This window comes from Dermatophagoides pteronyssinus, unplaced genomic scaffold, assembly GCF_027571235.1.
Source record: "Dermatophagoides pteronyssinus isolate colony J.1.1.1.1 unplaced genomic scaffold, Derpt_VIB-CSIC_2022.12 sq0005, whole genome shotgun sequence".
NCBI lineage: Eukaryota > Metazoa > Arthropoda > Arachnida > Sarcoptiformes > Pyroglyphidae > Dermatophagoides > Dermatophagoides pteronyssinus.
This window is the reverse complement of record NW_027461529.1, coordinates 883,825-900,701: the sequence shown is the minus strand read 5'-3', so window position 1 is coordinate 900,701 and position 16,877 is coordinate 883,825. Positions and strand designations below refer to the sequence as shown.

Below are 16,877 nucleotides of genomic sequence, written 5' to 3'. Positions count from 1 at the left end.
TTATAGTCGTAAATAAATAGGGAGAAAAAAGCCGCCACCATGATTTGGAATTTCATTTATTTTTTTTTCTCGTAAAAAAAATTTCTTCTCCACAACGTTCAACGTAGTGGCTCTAACAGCCTATAGGCTATGTTCCGATGTTGATCAACATCAACATTAACTATGTGTATTTGATGTATGTATACAACAAGTGTGACTCGGCCAAACAATTTATTTTTTGTTTGTTTCAAAATTATCTAAAAAATCGACCTGGCTCATTTTTTTTCTGAATTAGATCCTTGTGTTTGTGTGGGCTTCTTGTATAAAAAAAATACCACTACCATTAGATCATCATATTTGTCTCATTTAGATATATAAGAAACCATGCTTTTATTATCATCAACAACAGAATTTCATATACATTCTATGTACATGTAAAAAGGTATCATATATGAATGTATGTATCTTTGGTGATGTGTTTTGTGTGTGTGTGTGTGTGTCTATTACCATTGAATGTGTGTAGTCCAAAAGTATCTTCAGTATCTTAATGATGATGATGATGATGTCGGTTAGAAATTATGTATGCTTTGTGTGTGTCTATGTGAGCGAATGAACTGATTATGGATAATTTTTTGACAAAATAAATAAGATGAATGATTTTCTTTTCTTTGCTATGTCAATGTATGAAATTTTAGCTTAGATGTAATTATAATTTATTTTTTGTTCATTATTTATTCGGACAACAAAAATGAAAATTTCATTGAATTTGATGGGATAATAAAACAACAACTATCAACATTTTCTATTAGTTTTTTTTGCTTAAAATTATGTACATTTAAATTTGGGTAAGTTTTTTCTTTGGTTTCAAACTCCGAAGAATTTTCAAAATTCTTTGAATGATTCTTATATAATTCAAGCAAAATGCGTACACGCACACACTTGTTGATTTCGCTATATAATTCATAAGGAATTTAATGTTTTTTTAATCGTTTTATTTTAATTAACATTTTTCAAATACATATTATCTTACCGGTATAAAAAATACAAACAGTTTTACTAATATTTGATATTATGATCGACATAAATGTTTGAAACGAAAAAAGAGTTTTTTTTTCTCTAACATCATAATAAAATGATCATAAAGATATGATGAATAATAAAAAGATACAACAGGATATTGGCAAGAATTTGATCGCTGCAAATTCTATTGGTGATCAACATCATCCACATCATCATCCTAATCAAAATCAACAACAACAACAACAATCAAAAACATTGGCCAAATCATCGAAAACAAAATCTATTCAAGAATCGGCTAATAATGCAATCGTAAGAATTGATAAATTGATTGATAAAAGATGCATGTATTTTTCATTGTAATCAAATATATTTTGCATTCAATGAACTGAAATATTCAATCGATAGATTTAAAACATGATGATTGGTTATGTCTATTATATTGCATGTTGTTCGAATCGGAAACATAATTGAATGATTTGGTTTTTCTATCCTTTCCTTTATCCTGTTGAAAATGATTTTCGTTTTTTTTGGGGGGGGGGAGAGAAAGTTTTATATTGTTTCAAATTTTGCATGAATTATGTATGCATAATAACATTTTCTCATTATTGTAGAATTTCTTATCAAATTAAAAATGAAAAGCAACAAAACAAAACAAAAAAACATTTTGCATGTTAAAAAAACACATCAAATAAAAATGGTTGACACATCTCAATTTTTGGGTGCACGGAAATAACATCGAAATGAATTTTTGTTTGTTTGTTTGTTAATTGTATAACGCGACATAGATACATAAACATTATCTATTATGGTGATGATAAAATGAATGAATGAATGTTCATTTTTTAAATTTTTTTTTGAAATTTGGTTTCAATCGCATGTGCATGAACCCCGAATGTTCAATTAATTCAATTAATTAATTTTTTTTCAATTTTCATTCCGATTATTATAGAATCGAATATTACATCGTAATAAATCAAATCAATCACAAAGTAATATTGAAAATAGCCATAAAAAATTATTGACAAGTACTTCAAGTTTAATATCAACATCATCATCATCTAATTTATCTTCAAATCATCATACTAATTCACAAGATTCGTGTCAAATTTTTGGTGTTGAAGAAAATAATCAACATCAACAAAATCATCTGTTTCATCATCATCACCATCATAATCACCTTCATCAACAACAACAACAACATCATAGACCTTTGAATGGTTGGTCGAATAGTGTTGATGATCAACATAAACAACATCAACAAACATATGTTAATCATCAGGCTTGGTCATCAACATCATCACCATCAAGTGATTTAATTATAGAACAGACATCAGCATCATCATATCGGATGCAGCCATCATCAATAAATGGTCATATGAATAACAGTAATAATAATAAATTACCTACGGGTTTTTTGAATGAACTTGAGAATAGTGTACGTAATAAACATCATCAACAGCAACAAAAAATGTCATCAAATTTCGATACGGGTCAAAGAAATAATAATAATAATAATAATAGTAGTAAGAAAAAAGATAAACGACAAGATTCAACCACAACCGAAATAATGTCATCGAATGAGGTATTATAAAACAAAATAAATTGATAAATTAAAAACATTTTATCTAATTTTTTCATAGCATTCCAAGATGATACCTCCATCATCACCGTCGACAACGACAAACGATGAAAATATTGACAAATTATTCGAAAAACTTATTTTGGTTTGTTAATCATCGAATATATTTTTAAAATTCCTAAGTTTTCTTTATTTTCATATATACGCGCACAGAATGAATATAATCTGAAAGAGGAACAAAAAATCAGCATGCGTTCAATGAGTATCGATAAGAAACGTTTATTAATCAATCAGAAATTGGTGCTGGATGAAAAGCAAACTAAACCTCCTCAAGAATATGCTAAATTTCTCAAGGATAATCAAGATTCCATACAATCAAAAGAACTAGAAAAATTGATCAAAGCATTACGTGTCGAATTGACATGTAAGGATGTTTCTTGGGTTAGAGAATTCGGGACCAATCAAGGTCATATTTATCTGCTGAACATTTTGCGCAATATAAGCCATCCACAATATCAAGCAAGAATGTCAAGTGATAAAAAACTTCCAGAGTTAATGTTCAATATAATCATGTGTATTCATTCCTTTATGAACATTCAGGCAAGTAATTTATTATTCTTTCAATAATGAAATGATTAATTTTTAAATTTTCATATTGCAGGTGGGTTTCAATCAAATATTAGACAATGAACAAGCATTTGTCATACTGGTACAATCATTGAATCCATCATGTTTACCAAATATGGCTCGTACGATGGAAATTTTAGCTGCGGTCACTTTAGTTGAAAAAGGTGTCGAAAGGGTCATCAATGCGTTCACGGATACAGCAATCGAATCTGACCGAGAAAATAAACGTTTTTCTATCATTGTTGAAGCTCTCAAACATTATGATGATCATATTGATGTTGCCTTTAGTGCCATTCAATTGATCAATGGTTTAATATTCAATCATGAAGATTTCGAACAAAGATTTTATTTACGTTGCGAAATCTATCGAACCACAGATCTTTCGGGTGAAGTTACATTCCGTGATATTGCCAATGAAATGGAAAAAAGGCTATTAAAAGAACGACCTAACGACATTGATCAGGACTCTGTATCTTTGACCAGTACCGGTACCATTCCAAGCTTCACGTCAGTCAATAATAATAATCAAACTTTACGTGCAGCTGCAAGAATCGTAATACATAAATCACCTCAGCAAAATTTTCTGGAATCATTTCAAATATTTTTCAACAATAAAAATGAAGATTTCGATGAGATGGCCTCAAGATTCGAAAACATTCGAATCGATTTTGATAATATGGATGATTGCTACCGAGTGCTAAGAAATTCGGTGGTTAATACACCGATCGAATCGGGTCTTTTGTCTATACTTCAATTATTGTTATTTATACGTGATGATCAATACGTCAGGTATTTCTTCTTGATTTGTATTTTTCAAAATGATTATTTTAATGTTTTTTTTTCATTTTTCATTTCAGGCCTGCTTATTATTATTTGATCGAAGAATGTCTCATTCAAATCATGTTCCATCCATCTGGTGTTGATCCAGATTTTAGTCGTCGATCACGGTTCGAGATAGATACAAACTTTACTATCGAATCGATCGTTAAACGTTTTAAAGACAGTGAAGGTTCAGCATTGAGCTTAGAATTGAATCAAAAACTCGAAGATGCACTCACAGCTAAAGTAGAAGCTGAGGCGAAAGTTGAACAAGAAAAAAAGAATAATCAAGAATTGCAAGAAAAATTGCAAAAACTTCAGGAAGCCATGTCGAAAAATGTTAGTCTTGACCAAATTGAGTCATCGAATGCTCCATCTGTGATATCTTCTCCTACAACTTCTGGCCCACCACAAACAAATGCGCCTCCTCCGCCTCCACCTCCACCACCTCCCCCTGGAATGTGTGGTCCAGGGCTTATGCCACCTCCTCCGCCACCACCACCTCCTGGAATGGGAGGTATGATGGGAGGACCGCCGCCGCCACCACCTTCCGGACCAGCACCTCAAGAATTTCCATTTAATATAAAAAGAGCCAAATTTGTTCCGAAAAAAGGTTTGAAAAAGCCTATGTGGAAAAAATTACAAGCCATGAAAGTCAGCGAAGATTCTATATGGGTACAAGTGAATTCTGATGATGTTTACATGAGTGATGACATAATTGATTCATTAGTGAATAAATTTGCTAGTGCTAATTCTGCCATGACACATAGTGGTGCCAAAGGCCATGATGCCGATAATATTGATCGTGGTGATTCTCAGGATGGCCTAGTCGATTCATCAAGTTCGGGTGATGCAGTTGGTAATCTCGGAATTAGCGGTCGTCAAACTCCATCACTTCATTCTCGTAAACATCGTCAATGTCGTGTTCTTGGTGATAAAACTGCACAAAATATATCCATTATGTTAAGCGTTTCTAAGCGTTCGCCTGAAGATTTCAAATCCGATGTTTTATCTATGAATGAGGATACTCTTACTGAAAGTCTTGTAGATCAAATTATTCATTATCTACCTTCGGCAGAAGAGCTCAAGAAATTGGATGAACAAGCTCAACATATTCCTTTAGATGAATTTCATCCAGCCGAAAAGTTCGCTTGCATGGTTAGTTGGTCATCTTCTACTATATATTTTGTGTCTATTTGATTGTTTCTCATTTTTTTAAACAGCTTGGATCCGTTAAAAACCTCACTAATAGACTGAAATCCTTTTTATTCAAGTTGAAATTCAATGAAACATTAGCTGAAGTAAAGAAAGATATTGTTTCATATACAATGGCTTGTGAAGAAGTGTTAACATCGAAACGTTTTGCACAAGTAATTAAACTGACTCTTGGTATTGGTAATTATATGAATGCCGGATCATATAACGCTCGTGCGATTGGTTTTGAAATAAGCTTCCTGCCAAAATTGATATCAACTAAAACCAACGATAATAAGTCAACATTATTACATTTCATTGCGCAAACGATGGAGGAAAAATTTCCTGAATCGATGCGTTTCTACGAAGATCTTCATCATATAGATAAAGCTGTTCGAGGTTGGAATGTACAAATTATCTAGAATTATTATTTTTTAATTATTTCGAATTTTGTTTCAATAGCATCACCGGAAACAATCGCTAAAACATTGGGTTATTTTCGTACCAGTTTACGAGCATTAGAATTGGATCTAAAAACATTTAAGCCACATTCATCAGAAGATTGTTTTGGTGAAGTGATGGCATCATTCAGAGAAGTGGCTCAAGAACAATATCAGTTATTGGATGGAATGCATAAAAAAATGGAGAGCACTTTTCTTGAAATAGCTAAATATTTTTCATTTGATCCAAAACAATATTCAATGGAAGAATGTATGAATGACCTTAAACAATTTAAAGATCAATATGTTCAAGCATTATCACAGAATCAACAACATCGTGAAATTGAAGAGAAAAATCGTCGCGCTAAAGAAGCAAAAGAAAAAGCGGAAAAACAACGCCGTGAACGAATATCACATAAAATCGATCTAACAAAAACCGATGGAATGGATCAAGGTCTTATGGAACATTTACTCAATTCATTACATACAGGTTCAGCGTTTGCTCAACATAAACGTAAACGAACTAAAGCTGTTACTCCTCAAGGTAAGTAATTTGTCGTTAATGATTTTTTTTCGTAATCAAAATTTAAAAATTATTTATAATTCTAGATCGTCGTCAACAATTAAGTCGTACACGTTCACGTACATCATTAGAAATACGTAATTCAATTGGTAATAGTAGTGGTGGTGTTGGTGGTTCAGAATTTATTGTCGTTTCTTCAGGTAATAATGTCAAATATTGATTTCCATTAACAAACAACATTCGATTTACACTAAAATTATTCCTTGATATAAAAAAAAACATTGTTCAAAATCATTATAAATACACGTGGAAAGAATTTTTTTTCTCCTCTTCTATCATATCTATTAATAATTGTTATGGTACATTCCTTTTTTTTCATCACAAAAAATATAAAACAAAACAATGTCTTCCAATATAAAGTTTTTTTTCCAATTTTTTTTTTTTGTTTAAATTACACATATTACACATGAAAGATATATAAAAATATGAAATAAAAAATGTATTTTTTTCGATTAAAATGTTTTTTTTCATGTTTGATTAATGAAGGGGGTAATAGAGAAAAAAAAATTTCTATTATGATTTTGAACATCTGCCGCACCGAATAAAAGAAAAGAGAAAATGATAATTAAATTAAAAAATCAATTGACTAATTGATTTAATTGAATTCTTTTCATTTGTTATAATGGTAATTATATTCCATATATTTACCGAACAATTTTTTGAAATAAACATCAGCTAATCAAATAATTATGAGTAAAAATCTACTATCAAAAAAATTAAAAACATTTTGTCAAATGAAAATGATTTTGAAATCAATCGATATGCAATTTGGTAATTTGAGATGAAAATTTTGAATCTTTGGTTTTTTCCCGATAAATAATTGGATTTTTTTCTTATCTTTGCCATCTATCTTCAATCAATTGTTTGATTGAAGATATTCAAGAAAAATAAAAATGCAAATCGTTTGTCGGTATACGGTGATTTTATTTGTGATTCGGATCACTTTTATGTATTTGTTGATTAGAAATATGAATATTATCAATAATGAATTGATTATTATTTTTTCTATCTATCTTTTACTTTAACAACCAAAAAAAATGACGCATTTGAAATAATTTTACATCATTTTCTGCGAAAAAGAAAAATTGAAATCTAATTCTCAAATTGACAGATCATCATAATATCACGTTTTGATTGATTGATTGATCGATTGATTAATAATTTGTGGCACGATGTAAAATTGATAGAAATAGAACTCATCAAATATGTACGTGTATTACAAAATTATACACATATTAATTTTGTAAAAAAAACTAAAATTCAAATGAATAGGAGATTTAAATAATCAAAAAAGAAAAAGAAAAAATATATTACAAAATTTTAAACCCTATCATGGAAATAGAGAAAAAAAAATATCTACATCCAAACTGCATAAATAAACATTTAGGTCACATGAATGAATGAAATAATTCTTCTCTTTTCATCAAATGTATAAATATTGTACATTTAATTATCATTTATCATTATCAAATAGCCTCAATTCCTAATTCTGGATTAATCGGAAACTCAAGTTTATGTGCGTGTGTGTGTATACGAAAACATCGATTTGATGATTGAAATCTTAATTTTTTGTTCAAAATATTTTTTTACAATTATTTGCCCTTTCATATTTTTCATCCAATTTTTTCATTTGAAAATTGATATGATAATTATAATAGAAAAAAAAGAGAACAGAAGAAAAATGATAATATAATTTTCTTTTTTGGGTAAAAGAAAATTATATCCTGGCTTTTTGGTTCGAATGTCTACAAATAGATCTTCATAACGTTGACATTCGATTTGAGAAAAAAACATTGTACGTAAACTGTATATGTTTGTGTGTTGAATTTTTTTTCGATTAATTTGTATAATTGAAATTTTTTGTTCTGATTGAAAAAATACCATACAGCTGTGTCAACGACTGAAAAGAATCCAGTAGGCTTTGTTTTTTTTTCATAATACTTTCCTATCGATTGTCATAATGATGTTTATTTTGTTCAGATTTTCTGATTTATTAACATTGTTATCAATATCATTATGATGATAATGTATATTGTCATCATCATTAATAAGCATTAATGTAAATATTGATAGATAGCCGAAACTTTTGAAAAAAAAGAATTGATTCAACTTTTGTTTGAAATTGTCATTCATCAATCAAACATTTTTTTAATCATTTATCCAAGCAGAAAAACAATCATTATCATATTTATATTTTCTGTCAAAAACTGAATTCTTTTGCAAAAAAAAATATTCTTCTACAATCCAAATCCAAAATGATTATCAAAAATTTTTCCATTATTGATTATTGTGTATTTGTTGGTCTACTTGTTGCATCATCATTTATTGGAATATTTTTTGCATGGAGAGCCCGTAATTCACAATCATCAACCGGTTATTTAACCGGTAATCGAAAATTATCAATATTTCCTGTAACAATGTCATTGGTTGCCAGTTTTATGTCAACAAATACATTGTTAGGTGTTCCGGCTGAAGTTTATCAAGTTGGTACACAATTTGCAATGCAAATTTTTTCAATTATTTTGGTCATTATATTGGCTGCTGAAGTTTTTATGCCAGTATATTATGATCTAGAAATTGTATCAATTAATGAGGTAAAATTTTTTTTATCTATTTCTGGTGAGCTAAATTTTAATATTTTCATTCATACCTAGTATCTGTTGAAAAGATTTAATTCCAAAAATCTTAAAATGGCCGGTTCATTAGGTTTTCTCATAGCTACTGTAAGTTAAACGAAAAGAAAAGAAATCACAGAATTAAAATTTAATTTCAAATCAAACAAAAAATTTTTGTCACTAGATGCCGTATATGGCTGTCGTATTATATGGACCAGCAATTGCATTAAGTTCCGTCACACCTGTTTCGATTCCAACATCAATTTTGGTTGTTGGCATTATCTGTACATTCTATACATCAATTGTATGAAAAGAAAATGATTTTTTTTCCATCTAAAATATTATAATAATTTTCTATTTAGGGTGGAATAAAAGCCGTTATTTGGACTGATGTATTACAATGTATACTAATGTTTCTTGGCGTTGCAATTGTCATCCTACAAGGATTAATCGAAATTGGTGGATTTTCAAATGCAATCAACATACTTGATCAGGGTGGACGTCTCAAATTATTAAAGTAATTATATAATTTGATTGATAAAATTATTAAATAACCATTATTGAATAAAAATTCCAAATGAATATAGTTTTAAATTTAACATCTATAATCATGATAATATTTGGAATGTTTTAATGGGATCATCAATTAGTTGGGGGGCATGTTATTGTGTTAGTCAGACACAAGTTCAACGTTATTGTTCGATGCGATCGAAACAATTTGCTAAACGGTATATTTCTTTTTTAGCCAAATTAATTAAATTAATCTAAAAATTTATTAAATTAATTAAATAGTACATTATATTATAATCTGCCTGGCCTTTTGTGTTTATCAGTCATGTCTATATTGAGTGGTGTCGTTATCTATGGCAAATATCATGATTGTGATCCGGTCACATTGGGTATCATCAAACGACATGATCAATTGGTGCCATATTATGTAATGGATACATTGGCTAGATTTCCTGGTTTGCCTGGATTATTTGTAGCTTGTGTATTCAGTGGGTCATTGAGTACATTATCATCTGGATTCAATGCATTAGCAGCTGTTACCTGGGAAGATTTACTCAAAGAACGATTCTCTTGGGCCGCTAAAGATGATTATCGATCTATGAGAGCCGTCCGTTTACTGGCATTTGGTTATGGATTATTAGCCATTATTATGTCATTTGGTGTCGGAAGTTTAGGCACCGTAATGCAAGCATCAATGTCATTGTTCGGTTCGATGAACGGACCGTTGTTTGGCCTGTTTAGCATTGCTATACTTTGCCGTTTTGTCAATTCAAAAGGAGCAATGGCTGGTTTTCTTTGCGGTTTGGCTGTTTCTTTATCAATTTCATTGGGTGGCATCCTTCATCCACGACCACATATTTCTCTTCGTACTACCATTGACAATTGTTCAACAGAAATTCGTGAATATTATCTATCACCATCATCGGCCAATGATCATTTTTTACAGATGAATAGCCGTTTTCTAACATCATATCAACCTGAAGGTGTGGGTAAAGTATTACACATAAGCTACCTAATCTTTTCGGTAGTCGGTTTTGTTGTTTGTGTAGTAGTTGGTTTAACAGTTTCATTATTGACTGGTGGTCATCATGAAAATCGAAAACTTGATCAACGACTATTATCACCAATCGTACGTAATATTTCATTCCTTTCAAATGTAAACTTAGATGGAAATTCCAATAATAATAATAATAATAATAATAATAATAATAATAATAATAATGTAAAGGTCGATGGCAGCTTTATTGATCGAAAAAATTCAACACAAAAACAATCCGAAAAGATTGAAATGGGTATCACTAATGTTGCATTTACTAATGATCATGTTAAATCATAAAAATTTATTCATTTTTATTCACGCACACACACACACACAAAATTTATCAAATTAAACGGTTTTATTTTTTTCCAGAAATGAAAAAAAAAACAAATTTATAATTAATTTTACATTGTTTTCATTCCATATTTTTTTAAAAAAATTTTATTTGTTATAGATACAAACCAGAAAATGTTTAAAATGTGGTTTTTAAATTTATTATATGTTAAAGTTTCATTTATATTTTAATTCGTTGTTGTTTAAACAAAATAATTAATTATGAAAACTAAATATTAATTTATATTAATAATAATAAAATGCAATAGATTGAATTGATTTTGTTTTGCTTGGTTTTGGATTCTAAAAATGAAAAAAAAAGATAATTAGAAGAAATAAATTTAATATCGATTAATTAATTATAAATGTAGATTGATAAATGAATGAATAAATATAATTAAAGAAGATTTAATGGTGGTAATCCTTGATCATCTTCTTCACGTGATTCAACATTCATTGATGATAATGGTGAACTTTCCGAAATATGACGTATAAGATCATAATTTTCATAATTATCGGCTTCTTTTTGTAGTATTACTTTGGCTAATTGTTCATACATACGTGTATTATCATTATCAAAATAACTACGAACCCAATCAAGTATCCATCGTGGTACATAACCAAATTGTATTGAATCATCAATTACTTGTGATGAAGTAATATTAAAATCTGATACTTGCATCCATTCATCTTCAATATTAGTTTCAAATGTACCATTCAAACGAATGTGTGAAAAATTGGCTGCATAATCACCATAAATATCTGTTACATAAAAATTATATTTTAATTTTGCAGCTACATGCGCTGATCGAATCTCAGCTTCAAATGGTAATAACAGATGAACACCATCAGAATCTAATTTTTTAGCACAAGATGGACTTGAACGGGCCAATTCAGCAAAATGTGTGATTCGTGCATCGAATATAGTGATAGCACCTAAAATTGTAGTTAAAATGTTTATAACAAAACAAATAAACAAAAAAAGTTTTTCAAATTCAATTAGAATCAAAGCAAAAATGAATACCATTCTGGACGGTAATTTTTTCTTCTGGCAAATGAATTCGCATTTTTTCAAACAATAATTCCAGTACCGCATCAGCATTTATTTCACAATCTTCTTGATGTTGTTGAGAATGGATAGAGGGATAATGATGTTTATGATGTCCACCAACTGCCCTATGTATAACAACCGATGATGATGATGTCAATCCTGATGATGATGATGATGATGGCAAATTCGATGGTTTATTATTATGATGTCCATAATGATGTGGATGAAACATATGATGCATTATTGGCAATGCTTGGTAAGCAACAGCGGCTGCCGATGATGGTGCTGATGAAGATGATGACGATGATGATGATAATTGTCCAGGAGCGATAATACCACCATTTGTAGCAATGGCCATCGGTGATCCTACCATCATGGCCATTGAACGAGCCGAGGGATATGATGATGATGATGATGATGATGATGATGGCGGTAACGGATTATGTTGACGATATTGTCGATGATGATTTTGTTGTTGTTGATTATGATGATGATAAACCAAATTATTATTCAACGATGATGTTGTCGGTGACAATAATGGTAAATTCTGCTTGTTGATTAATTCTATTAGGATTTGCATTAAATAAGATTCAGGATTGAAAATTAAATTTGTAAAATTCAAATTCAAATTAAATCTTTTTATTGTATAGGCATGTGTGTTTGTGTTCGTTTTCAGTGTGAAATATTTCATCGAAAATATCGAAAAAATTTAAAAACATCAAAACAAAATAATGAACTGCTTATATGGCAATCATTTTCACTTACTATCACAATGGCAGATGGTATTGGTCAACGTTGACCATAAACAAAAAATGATCATTACATTCCATAGGATTTTATTAATGTTCCAATATTGTTGCCGTTGTTTATAAATTATTATTGTTGTCAATATTGATGATAATTTTTTATCATTATTAATGATCATCATTGATTCAAGACTAGTATTGTCTCGTTGTTTAATAAATTTTTGATCATTACAATGATCAATAATATTTAGATGATGATTATGTTCATTATCATCATTTGAATAATTTAATTTTTGTTGATGACAATAATTATTATGAATCATTTCACAGCTATAATCTAATTTTTTATCATATTGATCATTGAATTCTGTTCTTATTGATTCTTGTTGTTTTTGTTGTTGTTGATGTTGTTGTTGCTGTTGCTGCAGTTGATGTTGCTGAAATCGATGATGATCAATTTTCAATTTTTCTTCTTCCATCAATTTTGATGTTAAGTTATTGATTAACATTGTCAAAATTAACGATTCGTCATTAAAAGTCATTTTTTTCAATTCTTAATCAATGAATGAGTTTAACTTTGCACACAAAAACAGATTAATAGAATGAAAAATTTTCATTAATTTAAAAAAATCAAAAAAAAATATAAAATAAAATAAAACAAATTCAAATTAACAACAAACGACAATTTCACGGTAATTGCACACATACACATGCACCGACCGACCAAACACACCAACGAAAACGTCAAACAAATTGAACCAGACAGATTTGAAGAAGTTGAATATGAAAAAAAACTAAAATAGAAATTTTAGCTATCACACTATATTTTTTTTGACCACCATCATTACCATTATCATTATCATTATCATCATTTAGTCCCCTTCATCTATTCGTTTCAATTTTTATTTTTATGTCATTCAACAAATAATCATTCTGGCTGAAGAGCCGAATATATTTTTTTTTCATCTAAGAAGAATGTTTGTCTTCAAGATGATGATGAGAGACATTCACTCAAATACATACAGGACATTGAATACCTTCACACACACACACACATGGAGAGAGAGAGGTTGATATATGGCTCCAGATAACGGATAGATAACGGTTTTTCATTTCTCTCTCTCTCGTTCTTTTCACATTTTTTTCTTATTTGTTTCAAATATATATTCAGACCCCGAATATAGATATCTAAATTTATTTATTTTTGCTTCTTCTTCTTCTTTATTTATATTTTTTTTTCACTCATCTTTTAAAAATGAAATGTCTAGTTTTTTTTTGATTTTTAACTGTCATATTTAACTAGAAAAAATCAACAAACTAATCATAAAAATAATTGGCCATTTTTTCCCTGTCTTATCTTTCATTCATTCATTTAAAGTATTTTTCCATATTTATTTGTTTACATTTTTAAAAACAATTTAAAACTAACAAAGGTTTAGGTTTATTTGTTTGATGAGATAAGAAGAAGAAAAAGAGGGGAAAAAAATTAGATCAAGAATAAAATTATAATGAAACCTACCTTATTCGAATTTGTGTTTAAATTAATTTTTTCATTCTTTGAGTAATAAAAACAAAACACATTTTTTTTCACAAAACAATTATCAACAAAAATCTAATAATTTATCTCATCATGATGGCCGTATTTATTATGATGATGATGAGGATGATCTTGTTCGATGAACAACCAAAAGGCCAAATTATTCAATATTTGGTAACATTATTTTGTTGCTAACATAGAAAACTAAAATCTATGTTTGTGTGTGTGCGTATGTATTTGGGGGTATTTTGTTGTTCTGGATTTACATCTCATTTTGTATATTTCTAACACTACTACTAAACTTGTGTAATTTTTTTTATGTGAAATGTCATAGACCTGAACCATTCAATAATAATAACAATAAAAGGCCACTGGCCATTGGTTAATGACTTCAATGATGACTTTCCCAATAATAATAAAAAAAATATTTAGAAAATCCCATGATAAATGAAAATTTGAACGAATTTTGTTTTTTTTTATCCGCTTGTTATTTCATTTTTAACGAAACGTGTTTGATATGATTGCGGTTTTTTTCAATCATCATCCTGATCTTCAATTTCTTTTTCTTCTTCGTTCGAGTTAACTGAACAAGTTTGCTTGAATGAAGAAAAAAAAATCAAATCAAATAGAAACGATAAGAATAAAAATAAATAAGAGACCAAAATCAAGATCAAGATCAAGATACTACTGGTAAAATATAGGAGAAAGAAAAAAACTGACCAAACTGGTGTTTATACAGTGTGTGTGTGCATATAAAACCTATACAAAATAATTATGGTTATTAAATTATAATCAAATATCAATGTGATTAAGAGAAATGGCAAAAAAAAAATCATCATCATCATTAATGATTTTTTTTTTGTTCAATATTTACGCTAATTATTTTTCCCAATTAGAAAACACATTGCGAATAAAGCAGCAAAAAACCCAAATCAGATAAAGCCAAGTCTCAATAAGCCATCAATGGTTGTGTGTGGTAGATGAACAACAACAAAACTTCCTGAATTTTTTCAAAAAAAATATGATCATTTGACTTGATGATCTATTTAAAATTTAAATTAATTTTAAAAATTAAAAAAAAAATGGTTACAATGATTTTATTTTCAATTTTTAAAATAAAAATATCAAAATTAGAATCAAAAATAAAGATGGCACTACTTTTTTTTTTCTTTTAAATCGAAAATAAAACTTTCATTTCTCCCATTATACAACATTAATCAATTGATATTATTTTTGTTGTTATCAAAAGATATCCATAGTAATTTCTTATTTTGTTTTTTCACCAAAAATTATGATGATAACAAATCAACTATGAAGCTATCATCATATGATGAAACGCCCATCAAATCCAGGCAACATAAGCGAGTAATATATGATTTTTTTTTTTTTTGTTGTAAAGAGAAAGGAAATCTGTGTACGTTGATTGTTTATCCATTAAAATTTTGATCTTTTTTTTTTGGTTTGCCCGAAAATAATTTTTCTTTGTGATCAAATGTTTGCTGTATGATATTTTTGGTCATCTTCATAAATTAAAAAAAAATCACCGCGGACGAGGAAAATCCAGAAAAATATTGTTGTTTTTTTTGTTTATCATTGCCTGTTTGTTTTGTTTGTTGACCAAAAATTTTTTTCCTCGTCATAAAAATATAGAATAGAAAAAAATGAGTAGCCGAGATCGTATCAGTATATTTCCATCTCGTATGGCCCAGACGATCATGAAAGGTCGTTTAAAAGGTGCACAAAAAGGTCATTCATTATTGAAGAAAAAAGCCGATGCATTACAGTTACGTTTTCGTGCCATTTTAAAGAAAATTGTTGAAACAAAATCATTGATGGGCGATGTAATGCGCGAAGCATTATTCTCATTAGCCGAAGGTAAATTTACGGCTAAATTTGATTTCAACAATATTGTATTGCAAAACGTAAATAAAGCACAATTTGGCGTTATTACCCGTAAGGATAATGTAGCCGGTGTATTATTGCCCGTTTTTGAAACAGCACAAAGTGGTGCCGATTCAAATGAATTTGCTGGCCTTTCTGGTGGTGGTCAACAATTTACACGTATCAAAAAGAATTTTGAACGTGCAATCAAATTATTGGTAGATTTAGCTTCATTACAAACATCATTCATTACATTGGATGGTGTTATCAAATCAACTAATCGTCGTGTTAATGCATTGGAACATGTTGTTATACCACGTATCGAACGTACTATACAATATATTACATCAGAATTAGATGAAATGGAACGTGAAGAATTTTATCGTTTGAAAAAAGTACAGGAAAAAAAGAAAAAAATTCGTGCACAATCGGATGCTGATTTAAAATTGATGAGAAAATTAGGTGAATATCATGAGCCACCAAGCCTTTTGGATGTTAATGAAGATGATCAGGATGAGATTCTTTTCTAAATACAAAAACAAAGAAAACTAAAACAAAATAACAAATCATTATCACTATCATCATTTAAAAATCATCATCATTTTCATCATAAATATATTCTACTAATCCAGAATTGCTTAAAATTTTTTTCCTCTATAATTCTTCGTATATTTTAATCAGATATGATTTGCCTTCAAAAAAAACTGTAGAGAGTTTCAATCATTTTATTTTAATTTTTTCTTCAAAATTATTATTCAATCCAAAATAAAAAATCTTTTCAGAAACAACAACAACAACAACAACAAAAAATTCCTAATTGAATTTGCTTCCATCATCATTATTCAAAAAAAAAAATTTGTATTAATTCAATCAATCCACAATAGATGGAGACCTGTTTGTTTTGGATCACAGAATTCAGTTAAA

The 16,877-nt window shown here is 29.0% G+C and overlaps 3 protein-coding genes and 1 pseudogene across 4 annotated transcripts; 3 read left to right on the top strand and 1 right to left on the bottom strand.

The window, feature by feature from the left end:
• The first annotated feature begins 415 nt into the window (after positions 1 to 415).
• Positions 416 to 6,656, top strand: LOC113789937 (protein diaphanous homolog 2-like). Of its 2 annotated transcripts, XM_027339539.2 has the most exons (10): positions 416 to 436; positions 1,153 to 1,308; positions 1,949 to 2,581; positions 2,640 to 2,723; positions 2,792 to 3,178; positions 3,240 to 3,994; positions 4,063 to 5,182; positions 5,248 to 5,617; positions 5,681 to 6,202; positions 6,268 to 6,656. In XM_027339539.2, exons 1-10 carry the CDS (start codon positions 431 to 433, stop codon positions 6,399 to 6,401), a joined length of 4,167 nt encoding a protein of 1,388 aa, XP_027195340.1. In that variant the 5' UTR covers positions 416 to 430; the 3' UTR covers positions 6,402 to 6,656. The 2 variants fall into 2 exon arrangements, with proteins under 2 accessions (XP_027195340.1, XP_027195338.1); XM_027339537.2 differs by lacking the exon at positions 416 to 436 and having other exon boundaries at positions 1,031 to 1,308.
• Positions 6,657 to 8,007: 1,351 nt separating this feature from the next.
• On the top strand, positions 8,008 to 11,017 carry LOC113789938 (sodium-coupled monocarboxylate transporter 1-like). The gene is made up of 6 exons (XM_027339540.2): positions 8,008 to 8,835; positions 8,896 to 8,964; positions 9,041 to 9,160; positions 9,219 to 9,373; positions 9,444 to 9,584; positions 9,649 to 11,017. The coding sequence occupies exons 1-6, from the start codon at positions 8,497 to 8,499 to the stop codon at positions 10,700 to 10,702; spliced, it is 1,878 nt and encodes a 625-aa protein (XP_027195341.2). The 5' UTR covers positions 8,008 to 8,496; the 3' UTR covers positions 10,703 to 11,017.
• Positions 10,881 to 14,472, bottom strand: LOC113789719 (uncharacterized). The gene is made up of 4 exons (XM_075820019.1): positions 14,055 to 14,472; positions 12,555 to 13,110; positions 11,763 to 12,353; positions 10,881 to 11,674 (listed from the first exon to the last, which is right to left on the bottom strand). The coding sequence occupies exons 2-4, from the start codon at positions 13,075 to 13,077 to the stop codon at positions 11,136 to 11,138; spliced, it is 1,653 nt and encodes a 550-aa protein (XP_075676134.1). The 5' UTR covers positions 13,078 to 13,110; positions 14,055 to 14,472; the 3' UTR covers positions 10,881 to 11,135.
• A 971-nt stretch (positions 14,473 to 15,443) lies between these two features.
• On the top strand, positions 15,444 to 16,741 carry LOC113789838 (V-type proton ATPase subunit D pseudogene; annotated as a pseudogene).
• The last annotated feature ends 136 nt before the right edge of the window (positions 16,742 to 16,877 follow it).